The 16,436-nt window shown below is 35.5% G+C and overlaps 1 protein-coding gene across 2 annotated transcripts in view; it reads right to left on the reverse strand.

Moving 5' to 3' along the window:
* Positions 1–2,237: 2,237 nt before the first annotated feature.
* The window catches only part of SHCBP1 (SHC binding and spindle associated 1), a 30,345-nt gene continuing 16,146 nt past the window's right edge, over positions 2,238–16,436 (reverse strand). The window contains exons 9-13 of one of the 2 annotated variants that reach the window (XM_015100422.4): positions 13,360–13,491; positions 12,582–12,700; positions 5,944–6,030; positions 5,438–5,579; positions 2,238–3,409 (exon numbers count right to left, since the gene is read on the reverse strand). In XM_015100422.4, the coding sequence (XP_014955908.2) occupies positions 3,084–3,409; positions 5,438–5,579; positions 5,944–6,030; positions 12,582–12,700; positions 13,360–13,491 (806 nt within the window). In that variant the 3' untranslated portion in view covers positions 2,238–3,083. The remainder of the gene's footprint in view (positions 3,410–5,437; positions 5,580–5,943; positions 6,031–12,581; positions 12,701–13,359; positions 13,492–16,436) is intronic. The other variant, XM_042231574.2, reaches the window with a different exon arrangement.

A 16,436-nucleotide genomic window follows, 5' to 3' on the forward strand; every position in this document is an offset into this window, starting at 1 on the left:
TCAACCCAAAAGAAGGTATGTGAAAGTCACTCAGTCATGTCTGACTCTCTGTGACCCGATAGACTATACAGTCCATGGAATTCTCCAGGCCAGAATCCTGGAGTGTGTAGCCTTTCCCTTCTCCAGGGGATCTTTCCAACTCAGGGATCGAACCCAGGTCTCCCATATTGTAGGTGGATTCTTTACCACTGAGCCACAAGGGAAGCCCAAAAAGAAGGTAGGAAAAAAAAAAAAAAGGTTTCCAGAGAAGGCATAAACTGGTACTATTAAGAAAATTAAAGCCCACACCACGGGCAGAAAGGAAACATTTGATTAAAAATTTGCATCCAGAATTAAAAAAAAAACAGACCTTACAACTCAGTAAGAGAACCTGATTGGGGGGAATAAAATAAGAAAAGATGTGAATAGACACTTCACCAAAGATATAGAAATGGCAAGTAAGTATGTGAAAAGATGCTAAACATCATTAATCATAAAGTAAATGCAAATTAAAAACACAATGAGCTGCACATCTGTTACAATACTTAAAATTTAAAAGAATGGCAATTACCAAGTTTTAGCAAAGATATAGAGCAACTAGAACTCGCATAGACTAGGATACTCAACAGCTACACAATGGAAAACTACGCAGCAATAAAAACAAACTACAGACACATGAAATGATATAGATGTATTTTAAGAGCATTATGCTAAGCTTGAGAAGGTGGACGCAAAGACTATATACTGAGTTATTCTTCATTATGTATAATTCTAGGAAAAAGCAAAACTATGGGGACTGACAGCAGATCAGAGGTTGCCAGGACCCAACGGGAGGCAGAGGGGATTGACTGCAAAGAAAAATGAGGGAACTTTATTAAAGAGGATGGGGACTTTCAATATTGTGATTGTAGTAGTAGTTACATAACTACATATTTGTCAAGATTCAAAAAGAGTTGTAGATTTAAAATTGATGATTTTTTTATTATACCAAAGAAAGAGATAAATGTTAATTTTCAAGAAGGTTTTGAAGGTTTTCAAAAGGGGAAGTGAGGCTATAGTTTCCTCTGGTGACTAGGAGGAAGAATAACTTGCTACAATGCAGGATGGCTAGAAAATACTTCTATTCAAATTTGATTGAGTGCTAGTGATGTAGATTCTTATAACAAAATATACACTTAGCTACAGATTATCAGACAGTAGTTTTTAAGCCAGAGGGTCAACTAACAGCAAACATGGGAATTTAGCATGATTCCAGTTAAGTGGGGAAAAAATGAACTAGTCAACAGACACTATCAAGAGAACTTGCTAACCACTTGCTAATTAGAACTTGCTAATTCTTTTGTAAAAAAGAATTTTACATCATAACATACATAAAACCAAATTACAGGTGCATTAGAAGTGTAAATTTAAATAAGCCTACTTGTACTAGAAGATAATATAAAATACGTTTGTAAGCTTGTAATAGACAAGCCCTATGTAAACAAGTCACAAGACTCAGAAGAGTGGATTTGACTATACATTAATACTTAATCTCAAGTAAAAACTTTTTCCATGTCAGTATTTTCACTTGAACTGTCAAATCCCTCGAGGGCTCTCTCTATACTCCCTGAACTAAGTTATCTGAGATGCTCAATCCTCCCCAATAAGTAAAATGGACTCTATGTAACTTAAATAAGAATATACTATGTCTATTCACTAACATCATTTGAACAAAAATTAATATATAGTAAGGTTAGATTTAAACTGAGATAGAAATGAAATCTGAAAAACCATCATCCTATAATAAGGAACAAAGAAGGTATTAACTTGACTTACCTGGTCATTCTCTTGACACTCTATCTAGTAAGTTACCAGAGAAAATAAACAAAATCTAAACTCTAAGATAAAACAGAAATTTAATCAGAAAACCAATTTGATCTTTTTAAGTTGAATAAATGGTTTTCAAATAAGAATTTAGCTCAAGTGATACAGAATTAATTGGTATTACTTTTGGAATAGGATTTAAAGAGTAAAAGAAAGATGCCTTGCAATGGTCAAATGAAAAATCTAACACAAATTCTTCCACACTTTTTTAGCATCTGAAAAATAAAACTACAACTTATTCAAATTTAAGAAACAATTTCTCTGAGAAAAAATTTTAATATTCTTTCTGAAACACTAAAATGATGTCAAAATACTGTATGTACTTCAAAAGATCACACATGCACACATGCACTATGGCCCATAATGCATTTGAAAAAATATTACAAGATTCATTATTTTCATCATTGCAATTTTAATCAGTAAGAACATTAATGTCACATATACTTTTTTATAATATAAATATTTTTAAAAGCTGTACTTTACAATAAGATATCAAGAACATAGAGCTGATATGTTTATAGGTAATCATTTTGCCTATGTAAGAAATCTGATCAGAGTACTTTTATGGTGACAGAAAAGTACCTTCTTTTTAATCATTCATATTCAGCAACAGGGAAAATGCTCTATGTACACACTGGCTCTGAATAACACATTTCATTCCTGTTTCAAACCTGCTATGCTGTTATTGCTTTAATGATTACATAAAAGTTCAACATAAAAAGGCATTTCCACTCAAGAGTCTCAGTAAGTCTGATAAGGCAGGTCACCTCCCAATCATAAAAGCTTTCATGCAAATATTTTAAGTATTATGCAAATAAAGCATGGATATCAGACTCACTATAATTGGGATTAAAAAGACAACTACAAGAACACTGCATATTGATACACTATGTTTTTGTGCAATCACCTGGCATTCTCTGCCTTTTTTCTTCATCTTTGAAGTGCTAATTTATACTAGAAAGTTATTAATAGACAATGTGGGAACTATATATTTGAGAAAGCAAGGCTTTCTGGATAAGAATCTCCAAATATTTTCTATTTTGTTTTTATGACTTTATTAAACAAAGAGAAAGTGTTTTACGTGCAACGCTTGCAGAGAGAAATAAAGCTACATTTCACTCAAATCCAACTGAATATATCAGATACAAAATACAGACATGAAGCAAAGTATGATAGCAGCAGTGATTCTTGGGGGCAACGTGCAAAATTCAATATTTTGCTATCTATTTACATCACAGTGGTCAAAAAAGAAATGTGCCAAAACTCCCTTTCCCATTCCACTTGAACTGGTTCCCCACGATTGAAACAAACATCTCCTGTGACATTAAGTTGTCATCAGCTTGTGTGATCCCCAGTTCACTCAACCTTTTCTTCTTCATCTGGCCTTTTTGTGTGGAGGCAGCAACTAGTTCATTTACAATTTCACAATTGCCTTCAACTTGCTCAGAAAGCTCAGCTCTCGCATAAAGCTCCATTTTACCAGTTGCGCATTGAATCAGCTCTTCGAGATCCACTCTCCCAGCCTCATCTGCCTCTCCACTTGTCTGAACTTTAAGTGCTTTATTTTCTGGGAAAAGAAAAAGCCATATTATAAAAATTGAGTTAAATATACAAACTAACCCAACTAAAACATGTATTTCTACAGTCTATCAGAGCTTTCAAGTTATTTCTGTCAAGGGGTCCTGTGTCATTTGACTGGACTTTCCAAACTCTGCCATAGTGTCTCAACAAGCAGTTGTATTAATTGTCAAGGCTTCCTGACCTTCATACAGGATTACCAACTTCGAATTTTCTCTTTTTATCCTAGATCTCATTCATTCAACAGACCTCTCCTGGGTATTTACTGAGCACTGTATTAGAAGCTAGATACAAAGATAAACAGAACAGTACTAGTACTTTTGTTTCCCTAAAGGAACTCCCAATTTAGCAGCTTTATAAGTGATTGCCTATGACAGGCAGAATTCTAGATGGCCCTATGATGGCTGCCCCTTGTTACTTTTACGACTGTTAAATGGTAAAAGGACCTTGCAGATGTAATTAAGGTTACTTATCAGTTGACCTTAAGAAGGTATTCCTAACCTAATCATATGAATCTTTTAACAGCAAGGTTTTCCCTGGTTGGATGATGAAGAAAGCATAAAGAGATTTAAAGCGTGAGAAAGATTTGAAGCGTGAGAGATTTGCTTTGAGGGAGGTCCTCTGTTGCTGGAATGGAGGAGGTCATGGGGGCAATAACCCAATAGCGATCCCTAAGAGCTGACAGCAACCCCTAGCCAACAGCTGGCAATAACAATAAAAAATAAGAGATCTCTGTCCTACAACCTCAAGGAAATTGATTCTGCCGAGAACATAAGGAACTTGGAAGCAGATTCTCTCCCAAAGATTTCAGATAAGGGCCCTGCCCAGCTGATATCTCACTTTCACCCTTGTGAGACCCTAAGCAGATAACCCAGCCAAGCTCACCTTAACTTCTGACCTATAGAACTGTGAGGAGAAAAAGAACTAACAGATAGCTGGAGTGGACCTTGAAGGATGAGAAGGACAGCTCATCATCCTTTAAACGTTCCTCACCCATGCCAAGGCATAATCCTGCATGGCTGAGATTTCATAGTGATCTGGGTCATGGCTTGGAATTCAAGAATTTCCTGCAAATCAAAACCACAATGAGGTACCACCTCACGCCAGTCAGAATGGCTGCTATCAAAAAGTCTACAAACAATAAATGCTGAAGAGGGTGTGGAGAAAAGGGAACCCTCTTACACTGTTGGTGGGAATGCAAACTAGTACAGCCACTATGGAGATCAGTGTGGAAATTGCTTAAAAAACTGGAAACAGAACTGCCATACGACCCAGTAATCCCACTGCTGGGCATACAGACCGAGGAAACCAGAATTGAAACAGACACATGTACCCCAGTGTTAATCCCAGCACTGTTTACAATAGTCAGGACATGGAAGCAACCTAGATGTCCATTGGCAGATGAATGGATAAGAAAGCTGTGGTACATATACACAATGGAATATTACTCAGCTATTAAAAAGAATGCATTTGAATCAGTTCTAATGACGTGGATGAAACTGGAGCATATTATACAGAGTGAAGTAAGTCAGAAAGAAAAACACCAATACAGTATATCAATGCATACATATAGAATTGAGAAAGATGGTAATGATGACCCTATATGTAAGACAGCAAAAGAGACACAGATATAAAGAACAGTCTTTGGACTCTGTGGGAGAAGGCGAGGGTGGGATGATTTGAGAGAATAGCACTGAAACATGTATATTATCATATGTGAAATAGATCTCCAGTCCAGGTTCAATGCATGAGATAGGGTGCTCAGGGCCAGAGCACTGGGATGACCCTGAGGGACGGGAAGGGGAGGGAGGTAGGAGCGGGGTTCAGGATGGGGAACCTTGAAAGTTTCTTTCACACTAGACTCCATATTATAGCTTTACCAGGCTTCTCTATCTCTGTGCCTAAGTGTATGCTAGTTATCTTTTTTTAAGGAGAAGATCTCTATCTTTAATTGGAGCTTAATGCTGAAATAAACTAGGTAGAGATTTTATTTAGAAAATTACTAAATATACCATACCTTCAGTTTCATCTTGGGCGTCTTCTTGCAGATCAGAGAAAATTGTAGGTTTCACCAAGACAACACCATAACCTTCATTATTATGTATGACATTATTCACCATGGATATTTTGGGAATGTCATAATGTTCATCTAAGAAGTCCTGTGACATTGAAAACAAATGTTTCAAGGAACTGTCACATTCAACACTGCCTGCTTTAAAAATCTTCTCACTTTTTTCAGGCTATTCTAAAAATAAAATAGAAAGCTATGCTTATTAATATGCAGTAGCACAATCTGAGCTCTGAATGACACAGCATTCCTGTTATTTCTGCAGATCTATGGGCAGCAAAGTATTTACAAGAGATTTTCAACCACCAACTATTGATATCATTAAAATTTATATACTGTTTATGCTTTTTAAAACAGGAAACAGAAATAACATGGGAATTTCATAAAACATAACTGTTTCTTAGGTAAAACCTAAATTCTACCTTTGGAAAGAGGGTATCTCAGCAGGGGCTCACCTTAATGAGGATCCCTTCCTTGCAGTGATGGATCCCATTATCACTCAGAGTGCACTTACTCCCAGGATATATTTCTACACCAGCACCCTACAAATTACATTTTAAAGTAATCACAGTCAGTTTTAAATAGGCAGGACTATAAAAGAAGGTTTATCACTTCTTAGACTTTAAATGTAGCACAAATATAAAGTGTTTCATAGAAAGTTTTATTAAGTATTTCTAATCAACATTTCCATTTGCTTAATTTCCAGCAAGTTGTCTATCATTTATCATATTCAGATATCATATAGACACACACACACAAAACAATGGCTAAGAGTTTCAACACTTGATTACTATTTCACTCTTTCATTCTGGACAAATTAGTTTTCTGATTCTGCCCCAAAAATGTCAGTTAACAATTACATTGAAAGAGGCACATACTAAAAATAACCATTCTCTTAGATATACTCAATTAGTTGGAGAACAGTGTTCAAATCTAGTAAAATATTGTAAATTGTAGATAGAAATAAGGCTCTACATTTTGAAAAGCACACCAGTTCAAGAATATACCAACATAACTGGAAAATCATTTCTGTGAATTAAAATAACTAATGCTCCCCACTACTACACAGTTTCCAGCAGAAACTCTGAAAGCCAAAGGGCACAATATATTTAAAGTGATAAAAGGGAAAAAAACTAAAATCAAGAATACTTTATCTGTGAAAATAATCTGAAAAAAATACATATACATATATATGTTTTAACAGACTCATTTTGCTGTACACCTGAAACTAACCCAATATTGTAATATATCAACTATGCTTGAACAAACAAATAAACAAAAAAGAAATCCCCATATTGGACACTAGCTGATAAAAAGGCCAGCATACTGCATGGTCTGTCCAAAAGAAGAGAAAGCCAACAGGGATGGCCAGGGACACATAAGACATTCCTGGCCTGAAATGTGGTGGGAAGGAAGATACCCTGCAGGGACAGTGAAGTTAAGCGGGGGTTAAGGAGAAAACTGGAGCCCAGAGGAGGCATCCCACCATCCTGGCTGCATCACTCTCCGTTTACTGAGATACAACTCACATACCATGCAATTCACCCAGTTAAGTTTAATGTACCATTCAATCGTTTTTAGGATATTCACAGAGTCATGCAACCATTACCACAGTCAGTGTTAAAACACTTTCATCGTCTTAGTACAAGACCCTGTACCCTTTAGCTATTACTCCAATCCCCTCTTCCCCACTCTATGCACAGCCCTAGGCAACCACTACTTTACTTTTAATCCATATAGATGTGGCTATCCTGGACATTTCACATAGAATGAATTATATACTATGTTGAAAAAAGAGAGAGAATACTTTATCCAGCAAGGCTTTCATTCAGATTTGATGGAGAGATCAAAAGTAAAGCAAAAACTAAAAGCAGTCAGCACCACAGAAGCAGCTTTTCAAGAAATCTCAAATGGAATTCTCTAAGCAAACAAGAAAAGGTCACTACTAGAAACATGAAAATTATGAAAGGAAAAGCTCGTTGATTGATAAAAGCAGCTATACAGTAAAAGTAGTAAATCAACCACGTACAAAGCTCACAGGAAGATTAAAAGATATAGTAAAATCATCTATATGGGCAATAAGTAGTTAAGGGATTACAAAAGGATGTAAAATAAAATGTCGAAAAACAGTAACTGTAGGGGAAGGGGAATAAAACTGCAGAGTTGTTAAAAATGTATTTGAAATTGAGATCAGCAACTTAAAATAATTACATATACATAAGAGTTGATATATATATATAAATCTCACTGTAACCACAAATCAAAAATCTATAACAGACAGAAAAAGAGAAAGGAATCCAAGTATAACAGCAAAGACAGTCATCAAATCATAAGGGAAGAGAACAAAAAGAAAGAAAGAAATAATAAAGAACTACAAAAACAACCCCAAAACAATGAACAAAATGATAATAAATACATCTCTATCAATACTTTAAATGTAAATGGACTCAGTTCAGTCGCTCAGTTGTGTCCGATTCTTTGCGACCCCATGAACTGCAGCACACCAGGCCTCCTTGTGCATCACCAACTCCTGGAGTTCACCCAAACTCATGTGCATCAAGTCAGTGATGCCATCCAGCCATCCCATCCTCTGTCGTCCCCTTCTCCTCCTGCCCCCAATCCCTCCCAGCATCAGGGTCTTTTCCAATGAGTCAACTCTTCGCACGAGGTGGCCAAAGTATTGGAGTTTCACCTTCAACATCAGTCCTTCCAATGAACTAAATTCTCCAATTAAGACACAGAGTAGCTGAATGGATATAAAATAAGACCCATGTATATATACTCTCTACAAGAAACTACTTCAGATCTAAAGACACACAAACTGAAAATGAACGAATGAAAAACGGTACTCCATGCAAATGAAAAAAAAAAAAAAAACTGGGATAGCAATATTTATACCAAACAAAATAGACTTGAAAACAGAAACTGTAACGAGAGAGAACAAAGGAAATGACATAAATATAAAGGAGTAGACCCAACAAGAAGATGTATCAATTGTAAATATGTATGCACTGACACAGGCGAATATAAAGAAACTGACAGTAATACAATAATAGTAGACTACTAACACCCCCTCAATGGATACACCTAGGGAGAAAATCAATAAGGAAACACTGGCCAGATGGACTTAATAAATACCATTCCATTCAAAAGAAGCAGAAGACATCCTTTACAAGTGCATATGGCAATTCTACAGCCAGAAAACAAATCTCAAAATTCTAGAAAACGGAAATCCTATCAAGCACCTTTTCTGATCACAATGGTATGAGACTAGAAATCAACTACAAGAAAAAAGACTGCAAGAAACAAACATGTACAAGTTAAACAACATGATACTAAACAAACAATGGGTCACTGAAGAAATTTAAAAAAAAACAAACCTGGAGACAGATGAAAACAAATGATCCAAAACACAATGATGAAAATAAAAACACAATGATCCAAAATCTATGGAATGCAGCAAAAGCAGTTCTAAGGGACAAGTTTACAGTGAAACAAGCCTACCTCAGAAAACAAGAAAGATCTCAAATAAACAACACAATGTTAAAGGAACTAGAGAAAGAACAAAGAAACTCCAAAGTCAGGATAAGGAGATGAATAACAAAGATCAGAGTATAAATAAATGAAGTAGAGACTGGAAAATAATAGAAAAGTTCAATGAAATCAAGAGCTGGTTCTTTGAAAATATAAACAAAATTGATGGCCCTTCAGCCAGACTCACAAAGGAAAAAGAGAGAGGGCCCAAATAAAACGAGAAATGAAAGAGGACAAGTTACAACTGATACCACAGAAATACAAAGGATCATCTAAGACTACAAGGAACGATTTTATGCCAATAAAGTGGGCAACCTAGAAGTAATAGATAAATCTCTAGAAATGTACAATCTTTAAAGACCAAATTAGGAATAAATAGAAAATATGAACAGATCAATTACCAGTAATGAAACTGAATCAGTAATTCAAAAAGCTCTCAGCAAACAAATGTCCAAGACCAGACATCTTCACAGGTGAATTCTACCAAACATACAAAGAACAGTTCACATCTATCCTTCTTAAATTATCCCCCAAAATTGAAGAGGTACATTCCCAAACTCATCCATGAGGCCACCATCACCCTGATATCAAAACCAGAAACAGACAACACACACACAAAAATCACAGGCCAATATTCTTGACAGTCATAGATGAAAAACATCCTCAACAAAATGTTAGCAGATAGAATCCAACAATACATTAAAAGGATCATATGCTATGATCAAGTGGGATTAACCTAGAGAAACACAGATGGTTCAATATCTGCAAATCAATCAACATGACACAACACATTAACAAATCAAAGAATAAAAAAATCATTTGATCATCTCAGTTGCTGCAAAGAAAATTTTGGACAAAATTCAATATCCATGTATGGATTCTCAACAAAGTGTCCATTAATGGAATATACATCAATATAATGAATGATATACAGCTAATACCATACTCAATGGTGAGAAGCTGAAAGTATTTTCTCTAACAATCTGGAAAACATGAAAAGGATGCCCATTCTTGTCATTATTATTCAATGTGGTACTGAAAGTCTAACCACAGCAATCAGACAAGAGAGAAAAGAAATTCAAATAGGAAAGAAGTAAAACCATCACTGTTTTTAGATGACATGATACTATCCATCAAAAATCCTAAAGACATCACCAAAATCCTACTAGAACTCATCATGAATTTGGCAAAATTGAAGAATACAAAATTAACATACACAAATCTGTTACCTTTCCATACACTCATTATCAGAAAGAGGAATTTAAAAAACTATCCAATTTACAATCACATCAAAAAGAATACCTACGACTAAATCTAATTAAGGAGGTAAAAAACCTGTATATTTAATGAGACTTCCCTGGCAGTCCAGTGGTTAAGCCTCTGCACTTTCACTGTAGGGTGTGTGGGGTCAATCGCTGGACAGGGAACTAAGATCCCATATGACATGCGGCATGGCCAAGAGAAAAAACAAAGTTGCACTTAGAAAACGTAAGAAACTGATGAAAGAAATCAAAGATGACACCAATAGATGGAAAGATATACTGTGCTGGTGGCCTGGAAGAATACTGTTAAAATGACCATACTACTCAACACAATCGACATATTCAAAGCAATTCCTATCAAAACACCAATGGCATTTTCCACAGAACTAGAATAATTCTAAAATTTGTTTGGAAACACAAAAGACCCCAAATAGCCAAAACAATCTTGAGAGAGAACAACAAAACAAGAGGTATCATGTTCCCTAATCGCAAGCTATACTACAAAGGTATAGTAATCAAAACAGTATGGTACTGGCACAAAAACAGGAGAAATCTTTGCACCCTAGGGCTAGACAAAGAGTTCTTACACATAAAAGGAAAAATTGATAAACTGGCCTTCATCAAAATTTAAAACTTTGTTCTGTCTGTAAAAGCCTCATGAAAACAATGAAAAAACAAGCTACACACTAGCACATCTGTAAATGATGTACCCAACTGAGGATTCCTATCTAGAATTTATAACGAACTCTCAAAACTCTATAGTAAAAAAAAAAAAAAAAAATCCAATCAGAAAATGTACAAAAGTCTTGAATTTTTCACTGAAGGTAAGGGTAGCAAAAAAGCACATGAAAAAAATGTTCATCATTTATTAACCACTGCTGCTGCTGCTAAGTAGCTTCAGTCATTTCCAACTCTGTCTGACCCCATAGACAGCAGCCCACCACGCCCCCCCATCCCTGGGATTCTCCAGGCAAGAACACTGGAGTAGGTTGCCGTTTCCTTCTCCAATGCATGAAAGTGAAAAGTCAAAGTGAAGTCGCTCAGCCGTGTCTGACTCTTAGCGACCCCATGGACTGCAGCCTACCAGGCTCCTCCGTCCATGTGATTTTCCAGGCAAGAGTACTGGAGTGGGGTGCCACTGCCTTCTCCTAGGGAAATACAAATTAAAACACACCTATCAAAATGGCTAAAATTAAGAAGTAGTGAAAATACCAAATATGGATCATTGGATCCATAATACCAAACCAAAAATTGGATCCAATACAAAAAATTGGATCAAAAATACCAAACTGGATCATTCAGACTTTGTTAGTGGGAATGTAAAATGGTACAACTAATCTGGAAAAGTCTGGCAGTTTCTTTTAAAAAAGTAAGCATACAACTAACCACAGGTCCTGCAACTATACTCCTAGGTATTTACCCCAGAGAAATGAAAATGATGGTCACACAAAAACCTGTACACCAATGTTCACAGTAGCTTTATTTACAAAATCCCCAAACTGGAAACAACAGATGTTACTGAACAAGTGAACAGTTAAAAGTGTGGAACAATCATACACGGAGTACTACTTAGCAATAAAAAAAGAACCTATTGGTAGATGCAGCAACCTGTATGCAGATCCAGAGAACTGTGCTGAATGAAAAAAGCCAATTCCAAAAGGGTATATACTGTATGATTCTATTTACATAACATATTTGAAATGATGAAATAACGGAAATGGAGAATATATTAGCATTCGCCTGTGATTAAGGAGAAGGTCAGAAGGAGAGGCACACAGACAGCTTTAAAGAGCAACATGAAGGATCCCTATAGTGATGGAAATATTCAACTTAACTGAATTTTATCCTGGTTGTGATGCTGTACTATAGTTTGGGAAGACATTACAATTAGAGGAAACTGGTAAAAGGCACACATATAGGCTATTTCTGTATTATTTCTTCCTACAGAATGTGAATCTACAATTATCTCAAAATAAAAATTTGATTTAAAAACAGCAAACAAGCTTCAGTTACTACATCACTTACAAAGTTACAACTTGAAAAGTCTAACCTCTTTTTTAAAGGTATGACAGAGAAACTGTGAGATGCATTACTGTCTTCCTAATAATCTGTTTTGAAAATGCTAAATAAGAAGAACATTATACAATTGAGTCTGGCCAACTTAATGCATGTAAGTATCTGAAGTTCTCTGAAGAAAGAGAACAGAAGTATGTATTTACATCTTGTCCTACATTTTATTTATCTATTTAGAACTTAAAACCTAAGCTACTCCCCAAAAGGGTAAGAGATGATCATACCTTGGCACCATATAAATCTGAGTTCTTCATTAAAAATTCTGCTGAAGTTCGTACTGTGACTCCTGTGGTTTCACACTGCAGTACACAGTTTTCCAATGTAGTCTTGCCACGGTGAATGACTATGATGAAAACATGCAATCAAATGCTTTAAGAAGTAATGTATCTTTTATAATATTCGAAATGGCCTAGAGTTGATATTAGATACAGTCTAAATAATTCTCATTTAAACTTTGTTACTGAAATTATGAATTCTTAATTTATAAAAACAATGACTATTTTGAGCTATTTTCTAAAATCTAAAAGCAGTATTTTTAAAAAAGAATGACTTGACCTCAGAAATGCAAAATCATGTCAAAAATCACTTCTCATTACAAAAAAAAAATTATGAAAATAACTTTCATGACTGTCTTACAAGAGAGAAGAAAAGGAGGCCCAATTCAAAATAGGGGATACAAATCCCAGGAAACAAATACTATCACAATGTGAAGATAGCTGGTTTGAGTCCAAGACTAAATCAAATACAAAGAACACAGATCACATATTGGAATGTTCTAGTAGAAAAAAATGATCACTCAGAAACAAATATAAAATTTTCAAGAATACACTGAACTATTTTTCACTTTAGAGTAAGCTTCCTAAGTTGTCTAGCTATGTACATAATTAACCAGCTTTTCATACTACTCAAAAGTGGTATTTCATTAAATTCTCTCTTCCAGGGGAAGTAAAGCTTTTCTTCAAAGCCTGGAAAAAATAATAAATGAAATATTCAGATATTTACTCAAGATTCCTTCTACGGCATCATGCTGGACAAATTTTATGCTTGAGATTTTAATATCTGCACCCGTACAATCCACAAAAGTGTCTCCTTTGCCTCTCTTTTCTATCACAATATCATCTGGTAGACCATATCCTAAGGAAGAGAGCAAGAACATTTAGGATAGGGGAGGGGAAATGTCTAAACACAAAATTTCTATGACACATTTCTTCATTTCAAATGACTCAAAATGATATTTAAGACCAGTCAACCCAGTTACATGTAAATAAAATCGAGGGACTTTCCTGGGGGTTCCGTGGTTAACACTTGCCTTAACTGAGTGACTGAACTGAACTGAACTCCAACGCAGAGGGTGCAAGTCAGATCCCTGGTTGGGGAGCTAAGATCCCATGTGCCTCATGGTCAAAAAACCAAAACATAAAACAGAAGCAATATTCCAACCAATTCAATAAAGACTTCTTTAAAAAAAAAGGTCCACATCAAAAAGAGAAAAATCTTAAAAAATAAAAATCTATTTCTCCACATATCTAGCTTGAGTTTTACCAGGGCATACAATTTGTTAACAACTGCTTGCATATCAGGAAGACTACCCCCTATCAGTCATCTCATACCAGTTTCGGCAGTAAACTCACTTACAAAACTGCTACTAAAAAATAATAATAATCTTAAGTACTCACAGCTGGGTCAGAAGGCTTTAATCCATTTAGCCTTTATAAGTTTTTACTTCCCAACTCAAAGATTCTATTATTCTAATGCAATTAGATTTGAAAAAGCAAAACCATTTCTCAAGATTTTCTCATTTTTATATTCTCTTAACCAGATTGACCTAAAATCTGACAAACTGGCTTAGAACAGTTTTAACTATTGGAAAAATAGGTCTACCTTGTTAACCAATAGAAAACATTGTTCTCTACAAATCTTAATCAAACTAATAATGCAGGTAGACCTCTGAGTGGGCTTATGAAAAACCGGAGTATCAAAAACTAGAAAACTTTGCCTGAATTTATCATAAACCAGAAATTACACAGACAAAGCTTTAAGAATTAACTCTCATTGTCTAAACATCAAAGACTCATTGTTGAGCCTTTGCCTGAGGAAATGAAAGTCGTAAAACGTTAAACAGGCAAAATCTCTAAAGTTTTCTACATTTGAAGAGGGTGGGGGCACTAGAGAATGCAAGAGGACCCCACCCATGGGAATGCTACTAATGCTGCATTCTGGATGACTAGATTGTAAATGTTTTCCCCGATTCTTTTTATGTGTCTATGTGTACTTTGCACATTTTTAAAAATAATAACTTTTTATCATCAGAAAATTAAAAATATAAAAAGGATGGCCATGTTACATTATATAAACAAGTTACATAATCCTAGCCATTTAAAACACAAAGCCTTCACCTAAGTGAATGGATTTTCTAAACAAGAAAAATTCTATTATAAGTACTATTAATACCATGCAAATAGTGGGTACTCAATATATATCATTTGTTATAAGTGTTAGCTATAGATCAGATAAACTATCATATAAGCTTTAATCTACCTCATAAACAATTACTCCATATAGTCACACCAGAGATACCATCTGATTCCCCAAATTCTCAGAAATGCCCTATGTTCATATATTTATAGTCATTCTTACACTTAACTATCAGAATTCTATGTTTATTTATGCGCTTAGTTGTTCAGTTGTGTCCAACTCTTTGTGACCCCATGGACTGTTGCCTGCCAGGCTCCTCTGCCCGTGGACTTTTCCAGGCAAGAATACTGGAGTGGGGTACTTCCTACACCAGAGAATCTTTCTGACCCAAGGACTGAACTCTCATCTCTTGCATCTCCTGCAATGGCGGGTGGATTCTTTACCACTAGCACCACCTGGGAAAGTGGAAGTTGCTCAGTCGTCTCCAACTCTTTGCGACCCTATGGACTATACAGTCCATGGAATTCTCCAGGCCAGAATACTGGAGTGGGTAGCCTTTCCCGTCTCCAGGGGATCCTCCCAACCCAGGCATCGAACCCAGGTTTTCCGCATTGCAGGCAGATTCTTTACCAGCTGAGCCACAAGGGACATCCAAGAATACTGGAGTGGGTAGCCTATCCTTCTCCAGGGGGATCTTCCTGACCCAGAAATCAATCCGGGGTCTCTTTCATTGCAGGTGGATTCTTTACCAACTGAGCTATCAGGGAAGCCTTGGTTATTTGTGGCATATGGCACAATTACATTATAATTTCCTCACCAATCTAGGAAGAATGCTTATCCACCATATAATCTATAATATCAATGCTGTTTGCACTATGCCAAAAAAATTAAGTGCTTTTATTGCTGTGATTTATTCTACAGATGTGTTATTTATAAAACACACATCTGTCATATATCAAATGTTGGAGAGGAAACAGAACAAAAATTATACACATAAAAAAGGGGGTGAGGTGATGTATTGGTGAACAGCAGGATATTAAACTCCCAGCCTAGCTTCTATTAAGCAGTTTTGACAAGATAAAGAACAAAGCTTAAGCAGTTTGTGAACAGCTGCACCAATCCCAAAATAATATAGGATTTTTTGCATTACAAGTTTTATTGCTAACTTGAAGTTCTTTTGATAAATAGTTGAACAGGTGCATCTAAATTTGACAAGCTATGGAAATACAAAAGACCAAGGTGAACTACTGTAAAGCAACCTAAATTTAGGAATCACTCTAAATGTACAGTAAGATTATAACAGCTAAAAGCTATTTTTAATAGACTCAACGCTAATGTTCTCAAAAGTACACTTTAGAAGTTGTGACATTCAGAAGTTCTTAAAATAATTAAGATAAAGATTTTCAGTCTACTTTCAAGTTGGACCTATACCTCTCACAAAAATAAGCTAAATTTAAAACAAAAACCATGCACCAATATATCTACAACATACATGAAATAAGTGGAAACAACAAATTAAAAAATAGTAAACTTTAAAGTAATATTGCTGGGAATTTTTTTTTTTATTCTAGAAGTGAATTCATTTTCATCAACCACCTATAGTCTGGAATTATGTTTCTCCCTAGTGGTTGTTCCTCTATATTTTTGTCTTCCCAACATTTATA

Source organism: Ovis aries, chromosome 14 (genome assembly GCF_016772045.2).
Source record: "Ovis aries strain OAR_USU_Benz2616 breed Rambouillet chromosome 14, ARS-UI_Ramb_v3.0, whole genome shotgun sequence".
In the NCBI taxonomy this organism is placed as follows: domain Eukaryota; kingdom Metazoa; phylum Chordata; class Mammalia; order Artiodactyla; family Bovidae; genus Ovis; species Ovis aries.